Here is an 11,917-nt window from a genome sequence, read left to right on the forward strand (position 1 = left end):
TGCGTGTTTACAAGTATATGTGAATGGATCCTGAAAAGGGACAAGCGGTAGAAAATGGATGGATGTTATTGTTGTGTTTAGCGACCATCACGATGACTCGCGTCACCGCTGCGCTGCGTGTGCGTCTGAGAGGCGAGCTCGGCGTGTGACGTCATGAGTTTGACATGTCACCACTGATTGACAGCTTCATAAAATGTCCACTTTTTAAACAACTGTCCTGAGCGGCCACATGACGTCACAAACGTTAAAGGGAAAAAAAAAAAAAAAACTTCCGAGGAGATTCAAAAGAAACAGTCTCCGTTGCGCGTCACCGGCGCTGCTCGGGGGCGCGCAGACCCGTGTCACGCGCAGCGACGTGGCGCGCGAGAGAGCAACGACGAGGTGAGTGCGCTTTTTTTAAGTGGTTTTCCCGCTCTTTTGGCGCGCTTTAATTTGATGAACGACGGTCTGTCCAACGTCAGCCACGTGGCTGGGACTCCAACACGCGAAGTCCGCTTTCTTTGATCTTTTTACCGCGTTGACGGGCACTGCGGTCTGACGTCACCAGTCAGAAGTTTTTGGACTTTAGTCACGTGATCATCTTGTTTACCAGGCTGTGTTGGACCACAACTACCTGACCCTTTTTGTGTGCGTGTGTGCGTGTGTGTGTGTGTGTGTGTGTGTGTGTGTGTGTGTGTGTTTCAGGATGAAGCTGACAAGCCCCCTGCTGGTTTTGGTCCTGGTGGTTCTGGGTCTGGTTCAGGTATGACCCACATACTGGACTTGTAATAAAAACGTCCAAGTCAGCTAACGGTAGTTTTGGCGCGCGGGTTCCGATTCCAGGCGCAGACCGGCGACGAGGAGGCGGGCGCAGAGGAAGAGCATGTGGAGCTCTTCACCACGCCCGCCACCAAGATGGGCGCCGCCACCTCGGACTTTGGCTACAACCTTTTCCGCGCGCTGGCGTCCCGCGAGGCGTCCACCAACATCTTCCTGGCCCCCATCAGCGTGTCCGCGGTTCTGACCCAACTGTCCATGGGTGAGCGCCAACCTGAATGAAAACGTTAGCCGCCAGCGTTAGCGCCAGGCTAACGCAGCCCCGGTCCCGCAGGGGGTTCCGAGCGAGCCCAGAGGCAGCTGTTCCGGGCCTTGAGGTACCACACCCTGCAGGACCCTCAGCTCCACAACACCCTCAGAGACCTGCTGACCTCCGTCGAGGCGGCCGGCAAAGGCTTCAGCGGCGCCGCTCGCATCTACCTGGCCCGACGTGAGTCTTAACCTTCACGGGACGCCCCCGTGGCCCGTGACCTACCAAACGTGACCTACCAAAGGTGACCTACTAAACGTGACCTACCAAACGTGACCTACCAAACGTGACCTACCAAACGTGACCGACCAAACGTGACCGAACAAACATGACCTACCAAACATGACCTACCAAACGTGACCTACCAAACGTGACCGACCAAACGTGACCGAACAAACATGACCTACCAAACATGACCTACCAAACGTGACCAACCAAACGTAACTGACCAAACGTGACCTACCAAACGTGACCTACCAAACATGACCTACCAAACATGACCTATCAAACGTGACCTACCAAACGTGACCGACCAAACGTGACCTACTAAACGTGACCTACCAAACGTGACCTACCAAACGTGACCTACCAAACATGACCTACCAAACGTGACTTACCAAACGTGACCGACCAAACATGACCGACCAAACGTGACCTACTAAACGTGACCTACCAAACGTGACCTACCAAACATGACCTACCAAACATGACCTACCAAACGTGACCAACCAAACGTGACCGACCAAACGTGACCTACCAAACGTGACCGACCAAACGTGACCTACTAAACGTGACCTACCAAATGTGACCTACCAAACGTGACCTACCAAACATGACCTACCAATCGTGACCGACCAAACGTGACCGAACAAACATGACCCAAACATGACGCAAACATGACCTACCAAACGTGACCTACCAAACGTGACCGACCAAACGTGACCGACCAAACATGACCTACCAAACATGACCTACCAAACGTGACCTACCAAACGTGACCGACCAAACGTGACCTACCAAACATGACCTACCAAACGTGACCGACCAAACGTGACCGACCAAACGTGACCTACCAAACATGACCGACCAAACGTGACCTACCAAACATGACCTACCAAACATGACCTACCAAACGTGACCGACCAAACGTGACCGACCAAACGTGACCTACCAAACATGACCTACCAAACATGACCTACCAAACGTGACCTACCAAACGTGACCGACCAAACGTGACCGACCAAACGTGACCTACCAAACATGACCTACCAAACATGACCTACCAAACGTGACTGACCAAACGTGACCTACCAAACGTGACCGACCAAACGTGACCGACCAAACGTGACCGACCAAACGTGACCTACTAAACGTGACCTACCAAACGTGACCTACCAAACATGACCTACCAAACGTGACCGACCAAACGTGACCGACCAAACGTGACCTACCAAACGTGACCGACCAAACGTGACCTACTAAACGTGACCTACCAAATGTGACCTACCAAACGTGACCTACCAAACATGACCTACCAAACGTGACCGACCAAACGTGACCGAACAAACATGACCCAAACATGACCTACCAAACGTGACCTACCAAACGTGACCGACCAAACGTGACCTACCAAACGTGACCTACCAAACATGACCTACCAAACGTGACCTACCAAACGTGACCGACCAAACATGACCTACCAAACGTGACCTACCAAACGTGACCGACCAAACGTGACCGACCAAACGTGACCGACCAAACGTGACTGACCAAACGTGACCTACCAAACATGACCGACCAAACGTGACCTACCAAACATGACCTACCAAACATGACCTACCAAACGTGACCGACCAAACGTGACCGACCAAACGTGACCTACCAAACGTGTGCCCGTTTCAGGCCTGCGTCTCAAGCAGGAGTTCTTGGCGCTGGTGGAGCAGCAGTACGCCGTGCGGCCCAAAGTCCTGCAGGGCGGAGCACAGGACACCAAGGCCATGAACGACTGGGTCTCCCAGGAGACCGGCGGCAAGATGCAGCGCTTCTTGGCGAAGGCGCTCGCGCGGACACCCGGGATCCACGCGGCCAGCGCCGCCTACTTCAAAGGTAAGCCCACGCCGCCCCCTGCCGGCCCGTCCACCACGCGTCTTGTCGTCAACAGGGAAGTGGGCGACGGCGTTCCGTCAGGCGCCAACCTTGGACAACTTCCAGCAGGAGGGCAAAGCGCCTGTTCGTGTTCCCATGATGGAACAGGACCACTACCCCGTCAAGATGGGCATAGACCCTGACCTGAGCTGCACGGTAGGCGGAGCCTGAAGCAACCGTGGCCACGCCCACCTAAGAGCTGTCCTCCCTCAGATCGCTCAGATCCTGATGAACGACGACGTCAGCATGTTCGTCTTCCTGCCCGACGAGGTCACCGCCAACCTGACGGCGCTGGAGGACGCTCTGACCGCCGAGTTCGTGCAGGACTTGGCCATGACGCTGCAAGCCACCCACGTCGCCATCGCGCTGCCCGTCCTCAAGTTCAGCTTCTCCACCGACCTGCTGCCGCTGATGGCCGACTTGGGTGAGTCGCCGCTTCCGGGTGACTGCGTTTGTCTTGGCGGGGGCGGACTTTCGTTTGTAGGCGAAAGGACATACGTGTTTACATGGTTGGATGTGTGAAGTGAACAACGTGTTTACTTGAGTGGATGTACATGTTTAGATGGTTGTGTGAGTCAATCAACTTAAGTGTGTACGTGATTGGACATACCGGTTTACACGGTTGTTTCTGTGAATGGATTTAAATGTTTACGTGAATGGACTTACACACATACTTACACAGAAGTGACTTATTTTGTTTTACTTACGTGGGCTTGTGTGTTTACATGATTGTGTAAGTGAATCAACTTAAGTGTGTAAGGGATTGGACATACTAGTTTACACGGTTGTTTCTGTGAACGGATTTACATTTTTACGTGAATGGACTTGCACACATATTTACACAGTTGGGTAGGTAAAGTTACTTATTTGGTTTTACTTACGTGGGCTTGTGTCTTTACATGATTGTGTAAGTGAATCAACTTAAGTGTGTACGTGATTGGACATACCGGTTTACATGGTTGTTTCTGTGAACGGATTTACATTTTTACGTGAATGGACTCACATACATATTTACACAGTTGTGTATGTGAAGTGACTTATTTTGTTTTACTCAAGTGGGCATGCGTCTTTCCATGAGTGTGTTAGTGAATGGATTTATGTTTTTATGTGAATGGACTTACATACATATTTACACAGTTGTGTATGTAAAGTGACTTATTTTGTTTTACTTAAGTGGGCATGCGTCTTTACATGATTGTGTAAATGAATAGATTTATGTTTTTTACGTGAATGGACTTACATAGATATTTAAACGGCTGGACTCATTATTTTTTACTTAAGTGGGCATGCGTCTTTACATGATTGTGTAAGTGAATGCAATTATGTTTTTACGTGAATGGACTTACATACATATTTACACAGTTGTGTATGTGAAGTGACTTATTTTTTTACCTATGTGGACATATGTGTTTACATGATTGTGTAAGTGAATGCAATTACATTCTTACGTAAGTGGACCCGTGTTTACGTGAGCAGACATACGTTTTTACATGATTGTGTAAGTGAATGCAATTGCATTCTTACGTAAGTGGACACGTGTTTACGTGAGCGGACATACGTTTTTACATGATTGTGTAAGTGAATGCAATTACAATTTTACGTAAGTGGACATACATGTTTACGTGAGCGGACATACGTGTTTACATGATTGTGTAAGTGAATGCAATTACATTCTTACGTAAGTAGACATACATATTTATGTGAGTGGACATATGTGTTTACATGGCTGTGTAAGTGAATCATCTTAAGTGTTTACGTGATTGGACGTACAGGTTTTGATGGTTGTGTCTGTGAATGGATTTACATTTTGACGTGAATGGACTTATACACATATTTACACAGTTGTGTATGTAAATTGACTTATTTTATTTTACTTAAGTGGGCATGCATCTTTCCGTGATTGTATAAGTGAATGGATTCATGTTTTATGTGAATGGACTTACTTAGACATTTACACGGTCGTGTATGTCAAGTGACTTATTTTTTTTTACTTAAGTGGACAGACATGTTTACATGAGTGGACATACATTTGGTTGTGTAAGTGAATGAATGTATGTTTTTACGCGAATAGAGTTACCTACATATTTACACGTTTGTGTGTGTGAAGTGACTTATCTTTTAACTTGAGTGGACATGCATGTTTCCGTTGGCGTTTGTGACCGGATTTACATGTTTACGTAAGTGGACATACGTGTGTACATGGTTGGGTAAGTGAATGCAATTACAATTTTACGTGAGTGGACAGACATTTGGTCGTGTCAGTGAAATAATTTATGTTTTTACGTGAATTGACTTACCTACATATTTACACGGTTGTGTGTGTGAAGTGACTTATTTTTTAACTTGAGTGGACATGAATGTTTCCGTTGGCGTTTGTGACTGGATTTACATGTTTACGTAAGTGGACATACGTGTGTACATGGTTGTGTAAGTGAATGCAATTAAAATCTTATGTGAGTGGACAGACATGTTTGCGTGAGTGGACAGACATTTGGTCGTGTCAGTGAAAGAATCTATGTTTTTACGTGAATTGACTTACCTACATATTTACACGGTTGTGTGGGTGAAGTGACTTATTTTTCAACTTGAGTGGACATGCACGTTTCCGTTGGCGTTTGTGACCGGATTTACATGTTTACGTAAGTGGACATACATGTTTACATGGTTGTGTAAGTGAATGGACTTACGTGCTAGCGTGATTGGACATAAATGTGTATGTGAGTGGACATGCGTGTTTGCATAGTTGTGTACGTGAATGGATTTTTGTGTTAACGTGCGTCGATATGTACATAATTACATGGGTGGGTATGTAAAGGGACTTATGTGTTTACGTGAGAGGACATACCTGTTTACATGGCTTTTGTATGTGAATTAATTGATGTGTTTAGGGTGGATGTTTCAACGGGCGTGTTTTTGAATGGATTTACATGTTTATGTAAGTGCACATACATGTTAACATGGCGGTGTCGGTTTAAGTGAATGGACCTACATACCTACGTGGGTAGACATACATGTTTACATGAGTGGACATACGTGTTGTTTACATAGTTGTGTATGCAATTTTTGAAGTTTTTAAATGGCTCCTCCCCTTCCCCCGCTGCAGGGCTCACTGATTGGCTGGCCAACACGGACCTGGAGAAGATATCGCCGCAGCCCGTCAAGCTGGTCACCGTCAACCACAAGGTCGCCATGGAGACGGCCACCGAGGGCAACCAGCCCCCGCCCGCCACCTCGACAAGCGGCCACCTGCGCTACCGCGTGGACCGCCCCTTCGTCTTCCTCATCCGTGACGAGGCGTCGGGGGCGCTGCTCTTCATCGGCAGGGTGCTCGACCCCAAAGCCTTGACCGCGTAACGCTCTTAGCGGGTCCTAGGAGGGAAGTGAAAATGTTTCTGTTACATTCCTGAAATAAAGTCGGTAAAACAAAGGACTCTGACTCCAGCGCCGCCGTCAGGACAGAGTGAGGCAGACACACTGCGCTCGGGTTCTTTAGTAGCACATAAAGACGACTAAACTAACAAAGGAAAGTCAAAGTTTCCACATGTGGAACAAATCATAGTGCACACTTTTCCATCAGCGTGCACAAGAAGCAGGGGGTTAAATGAGTGTGTGTGTGTGTCTGTTCTTGTATTTCTACCCTTCTTGGGACACCAACAAGGAAATGTAGCTTCCATATGAGGAGGTGTGAACAAGTGAGGACATAAATCATGGTCCCGATAACATTGCATCTAATAGGGAGCCGAATACTAGAGTCCGTGAACATTGCTCCAAAGTCAGGATTTTTTTTGTTGATTTAATGTGCATACAAAAGTAATTTGTATATATTATTCATGATGTAAATACACATCTTTATATATCTAGAAAGGGTGGTCATAAAGAAGTAAGGCATTTTTCGGAGGTCCCAAGAAGGTAAGAATTTTCAAGAATGTGTGTGTGTGTGCGTGTGAGGTCGACATGTGGTTTTGATTTGTGCCGTCTCATTCCTGAGGCATGAAGTGAAAAAAACCTTCACAACGCTGTGTCCTCTTTTTCAAACCACACAAAATATTTCAGCTCTCAAGGAGATTAAAAAAAATAAAAGATAAAATAAAAGCGTAAAAAATGCTTTATACGAAACGACAGGAAAAATGATTCAAAATAGCATTTTGAGGACACAATGGCGACCAAGTAGCTGTTCAAAAATACACAAGTAGAGCAACTCTATTACACAATTTACAGAAACAATAACTGGATGAACAGAACACAACTTTAAAGAGAAAAACAAGTTATTGAGGTATACAATTATTCTAAAAAAACAACTTGTACAATTCATTATGACTGCACTTTATTGGGGAATCGTTCACAATCACTATGAGACAAGAAGACTAACGTTTCGTTTTTTTTGCATTCTTGTTAAGTACGGCAAGTGTCTCCACTCCGCTAAAGCGTCGTGATTTGCCAGCAGCTCCCCGTTTCCGGCATCATAGTTACGTTCCGCGGGTGACAGGCGTCTGGAAAAATAAGCACATGGATGGATGCCGTTGTCCACTTTGGAGCGCTGGGGCAATACCGCCCCAATCCCTGAATCACAGGCGTCCACCACCTCAATAAATGGACAGTCTGATTGATTGTTCACCCAGACCCAATCAATCAATCAAAGTTTACTTATATAGCCCTAAATCACGAGTCTCTCAAAGGGCTGCACAAGCCACAACGACATCCTCGGCTCAGATCCCACATCAGGGCAAGGAAAAACTCAACCCAATGGGACAATGAGAAACTTTGGAGGGGGCCGCAGATGTGGGGAACCCTCCCCCCCGGGCGACCGGTGCAATGGATGTCTAGTGGATCTAGTTAATATTGTGAGAGTCCAGTCCATGGTGGATCTAACATAATAGTGAGAGTCCAGTCCATAGTGGGGCCAGCAGGAGACCATCCCGAGCGGAGACAGGTCAGCAGCGCAGAGACGTCCCCAACCGATGCACAGACGAGCGGTCCACCCCGGGTCCCAACTTTGGACAGCCAGCGCTTCATCCGTGGCCACCAAACCCCCTCCACGAAGGAGAGGGGGGCAGAGCAGAAAAGAAATGGCAGATCAACTGGTCTAAAAGTGGGGTCTATTTAAAGGCTAGAGTATACAAATGAGTTTTATGATGGGACTTAAATGCTTCTACTGAGGTAGCATCTCTAACTGTTAATGGGAGGGCATTCCAGAGTACTGGAGCCCGAATAGAAAACGCTCTATAGCCCGCAGACTTTTTTTTGGCTCTGGGAATCACTAATAAGCCGGAGTTTTTTGAAGGCAGATTTCTTGCCGGGACATATGGTACAATACAATCAGCAAGACAGGATGGAGCTAGACCGTGTAGTTTTTTTATACGTAAGTAGTAAAACCTTAAAGTCACATCTTAAGTGCACAGGAAGCCAGTGCAGGTGAGCCAGTAACTCCTCTTGAGGTTCCAAAAAGCCATCCCGGCCTCTCGGGTTCACTGAAAGGGAAAGTTAGTAGAAGTGAGAACATGGAGTGGTGCGGCCAGCTTACTGAAATCCTTAATGAAGCGTCTGTAAAATCCTGCGAATCCAAGGAAGCGCCTCAGCTCCGTCCGAGTAGAAGGCTGGGGCCACTCCACCACCGCCTCCACCTTCTTGGGGTCAGCCTTGATGGGACCCTTCTCAATGATAAAGCCCAGGAAGTCAACAGATTCTGGGCTTTCACCAAGAGGCGGTTCTCCAGGAGTCGCTGAAGAACGAGGCGGACGTGTCGGTGATGTTCCTGCAGATCCTTAAAATTTTTTAGAATATTATCCAAGTAAACAACTACAAAACGATCGATCATGTCTCTTAGAACGTTGTTGACAAGGGCTTGGAAGACGGCAGGCGCGTTGGTGAGTCCGAACGGCATGACTCGGTACTCAAAGTGGCCAAGATGAGTATTGAAAGCCGTTTTCCACTCATTACCCGCCTTGATGCGTACCAGGTGGTAGGCATCGCGTAAGTCCAACTTTGTAAAAATGGTGGCAGGGGCGAGGGGCTCAAATGAGGAGATCAGGAGGGGTAGTGGGTACTTGTTCTTAACGGTGATGCAGTTGAGTTGTTGATAGTCAATACAAGGTCTTAAAGAGCTGTCCTTCTTGTTGACAAAAAAAAAACCCCACTGCCACCGGAGACTTGGAAGGGGTGATGATCCCAGAGGCGAGAGACTTGGAGATGTAGTCCCTCATGGCTTGCTTTTCAGGGAGGGACAGATTATACAGGCGGCTGCAGTGAAGGACCGCGTTGGGGAGCAGGTCGATCGCACAGTCATAGGGTCTCTGGGGCGGAAGTGAAAGAGCTTGTTCCTTGCTGAAGACAGCCGCCAGGTCATGGTAAGCCTCAGGGACTCGGGAGAGATCGGAAGGTGGTGAGGTAGATTTCGGTCTGCAGTGGGGAGTCACTGCCGATCTGAGGCAGTGCGCGTAGCATTGAGTGCTCCATGCCAGTTTCTTGCCAGAGGACCAGGATATGTGGGGGTCATGTTGACAAAGCCATGAACGACCGAGGACAAGGGGGGCTACTGGAGCATCCAGTACCCAGAGGCTGATGGTCTCTGTATGGTTACCCGAAAGGGTCAACGACAGGGCTATAGTGCGGTGTTTGATGGGGCCCAAAGGGTGTCCGTCCAAGGCTTGAGCGGAGATGAAAGTGTTGAGAGGAACTATGGGAATCACGACTTGGCGTGCGCATTCCAGGTCGATGAAGCTTTCGTCGGCCCCAGAGTCCAAGTAGGCCCCAACTGACAATGTCCTAGAATTCCAGGCCAACGTTGCGGGAAAAATTATGCCAGGATTCTTCTTTTCTTTTAAGGTGGGGATAGCGGCATGGCTCACCAGGATCCCCTTGGCTGGTGAGCCAGATCTTTTGGCCGTAAAGGGCAGTTACGGATGTTGTGGTCCGTGAGGCCGCAGTAGAGGCAGAGTGGTGCCGGAATCTTTTCTCCCGTTCCTCGATCAACAATCGAGACCTGCCTATTTGCATCGGCTCCGTGACGGTAGCAGGAGACATAGTCGAAGGAAATGTCTGACCTGTGGGGCGTCGGTCAGCAGGTCGGGGTAGTGGTGCCGACGAGAAGCTGGCGGAGGTAAGGGCTCTTTCTGCGCCACGTTCCAAAAGTCTCTGGTCGAAAAGCAGGGCCAGTTTGATGAGCTCGCGGCAGGAGGAAGGTCGGTCCCGCAGCAAGCCGTCCTTAATGGTCTCACTAAGGCCTCTCCTGTAGGCGCTCTGTAGTGTCTTGTCTCCCCATTTGCTGTCAGCTGCCAGCGTGCAGAACTCCAGAGTGTAAGCGGCCACGGAGCGGGAGCCCTGCCGGATGGTGTGTAGCCTGTCGGCGGCGGCATCCCCTCCAGTGGCGGGGTGATCGAAGACGGCTTGGAACTCCGTTCGAAAGGCAACATAATTGGAGCATAAACATAAAAAATTGTCTCTTTTTAGGTGGCTAGCAATGCAGCTAATGTTAGCAATCAATTCGTCCTCTAAATCACTTTAAAAATACATTCAAAAACTGTCAACAATACTTCAGTTACGTTGTGTAACCTGTATAATAACAAACTGTAGCAACATTGTTATTGTAAGAGTGAACACTGAGGAACTCTTTTTATATTAGCCGTAAAAGCTAACTACGGCAAGAGATAAGCTAGCTTCTACGTCAGCAAGAAACACGTTTGAGTTTGTAAAACACAACACATTGTGATAATACACCAATCTGTACTGAGTGAAAAACATGAACAATCATATTATAGGATCTGTAAAGTATTATTTCACGTTTTGTTTGTACACAGCTAGCCAGACAGTGTATGTACTGTAGTTGTAATAACACGCATGATTAATATTAAAGTGTGACTCACTCGACAGTTGTCTCTTTTCGGGGTTATTTGGTGTAAGCACTCCATTTATGTCGAAATAGCTTGTCTCCAAATTCCACATGTTGCAGCTTTGAGTCGCTTTCACCTCACTCTCTCGACTTCCATCTGCTCCACTCCCTTCTTTGTGCTGGCTTCTAGAAGCAGCAGTTCATCCTCTGTATATTCAGCTTCAAAAATATAAGGTATTGAATCCTCATTAGTCTGTCTTTGTTGTCTGTTACCAAGTCTGACATGATTAGAAAACCAACAGAAGTTTGTTTCCAGGAGTAGAAACACACATTTGTTGCTAGAATTCGGATGTGCGCTGCTATGGAAACGGAAATTAATACACAGAAGAAGTCAGTTCAGGCATTGATTAAAATGACATTTATTTTTAAGTTTGACAATAAAATTGCATTTTTGTCAAAATACTGGGGCCTTTATTAAAATTGCTATTGAATTATGCTAGCAAGTCATTGACGGCAATTAATCAAGATTAATCCCAATTCAAAAGTGTGATTAATGTTAAGAAATGGTATAGTTGGACATCAGTTTTGCACGTAAATTGAAGTTTTTTGGAAACATTTGTTTTTAAATTTTTAGACAAAAATGCATCAAATGCTGTGTTTCCCCCAACAAGAAAAAAAATAGATAAAAAATTAAAAATAAAGAAATAAGGTAAAAACAAACCTGCGTTCCTGAATGGCCTTAGAGAGATATACCGTATTTCCTTGAATAGCCGCCGGGGCGCTAATTAATTTAAAACCTCTTCTCACTCCTGCGTTTACCAAAAGCATGCGGGATTGGCAAGCATGCGCTAATTATTTTAAAGCCTCTTCTCACTCCGGCG

At 47.0% G+C, this 11,917-nt stretch overlaps 1 protein-coding gene across 1 annotated transcript; it reads left to right on the forward strand.

Moving 5' to 3' along the window:
* Positions 1-685: 685 nt before the first annotated feature.
* On the forward strand, positions 686-6,638 carry serpinf1 (serpin peptidase inhibitor, clade F (alpha-2 antiplasmin, pigment epithelium derived factor), member 1). The gene is made up of 7 exons (XM_062046233.1): positions 686-742; positions 823-1,018; positions 1,091-1,246; positions 2,969-3,172; positions 3,228-3,367; positions 3,425-3,635; positions 6,315-6,638. Exons 1-7 carry the CDS (start codon positions 686-688, stop codon positions 6,563-6,565), a joined length of 1,215 nt encoding a protein of 404 aa, XP_061902217.1. The 3' UTR covers positions 6,566-6,638.
* Positions 6,639-11,917: the final 5,279 nt, after the last annotated feature.

Source organism: Entelurus aequoreus, linkage group LG05 (genome assembly GCF_033978785.1).
Source record: "Entelurus aequoreus isolate RoL-2023_Sb linkage group LG05, RoL_Eaeq_v1.1, whole genome shotgun sequence".
Classification (NCBI taxonomy): Eukaryota; Metazoa; Chordata; class Actinopteri; order Syngnathiformes; family Syngnathidae; genus Entelurus; species Entelurus aequoreus.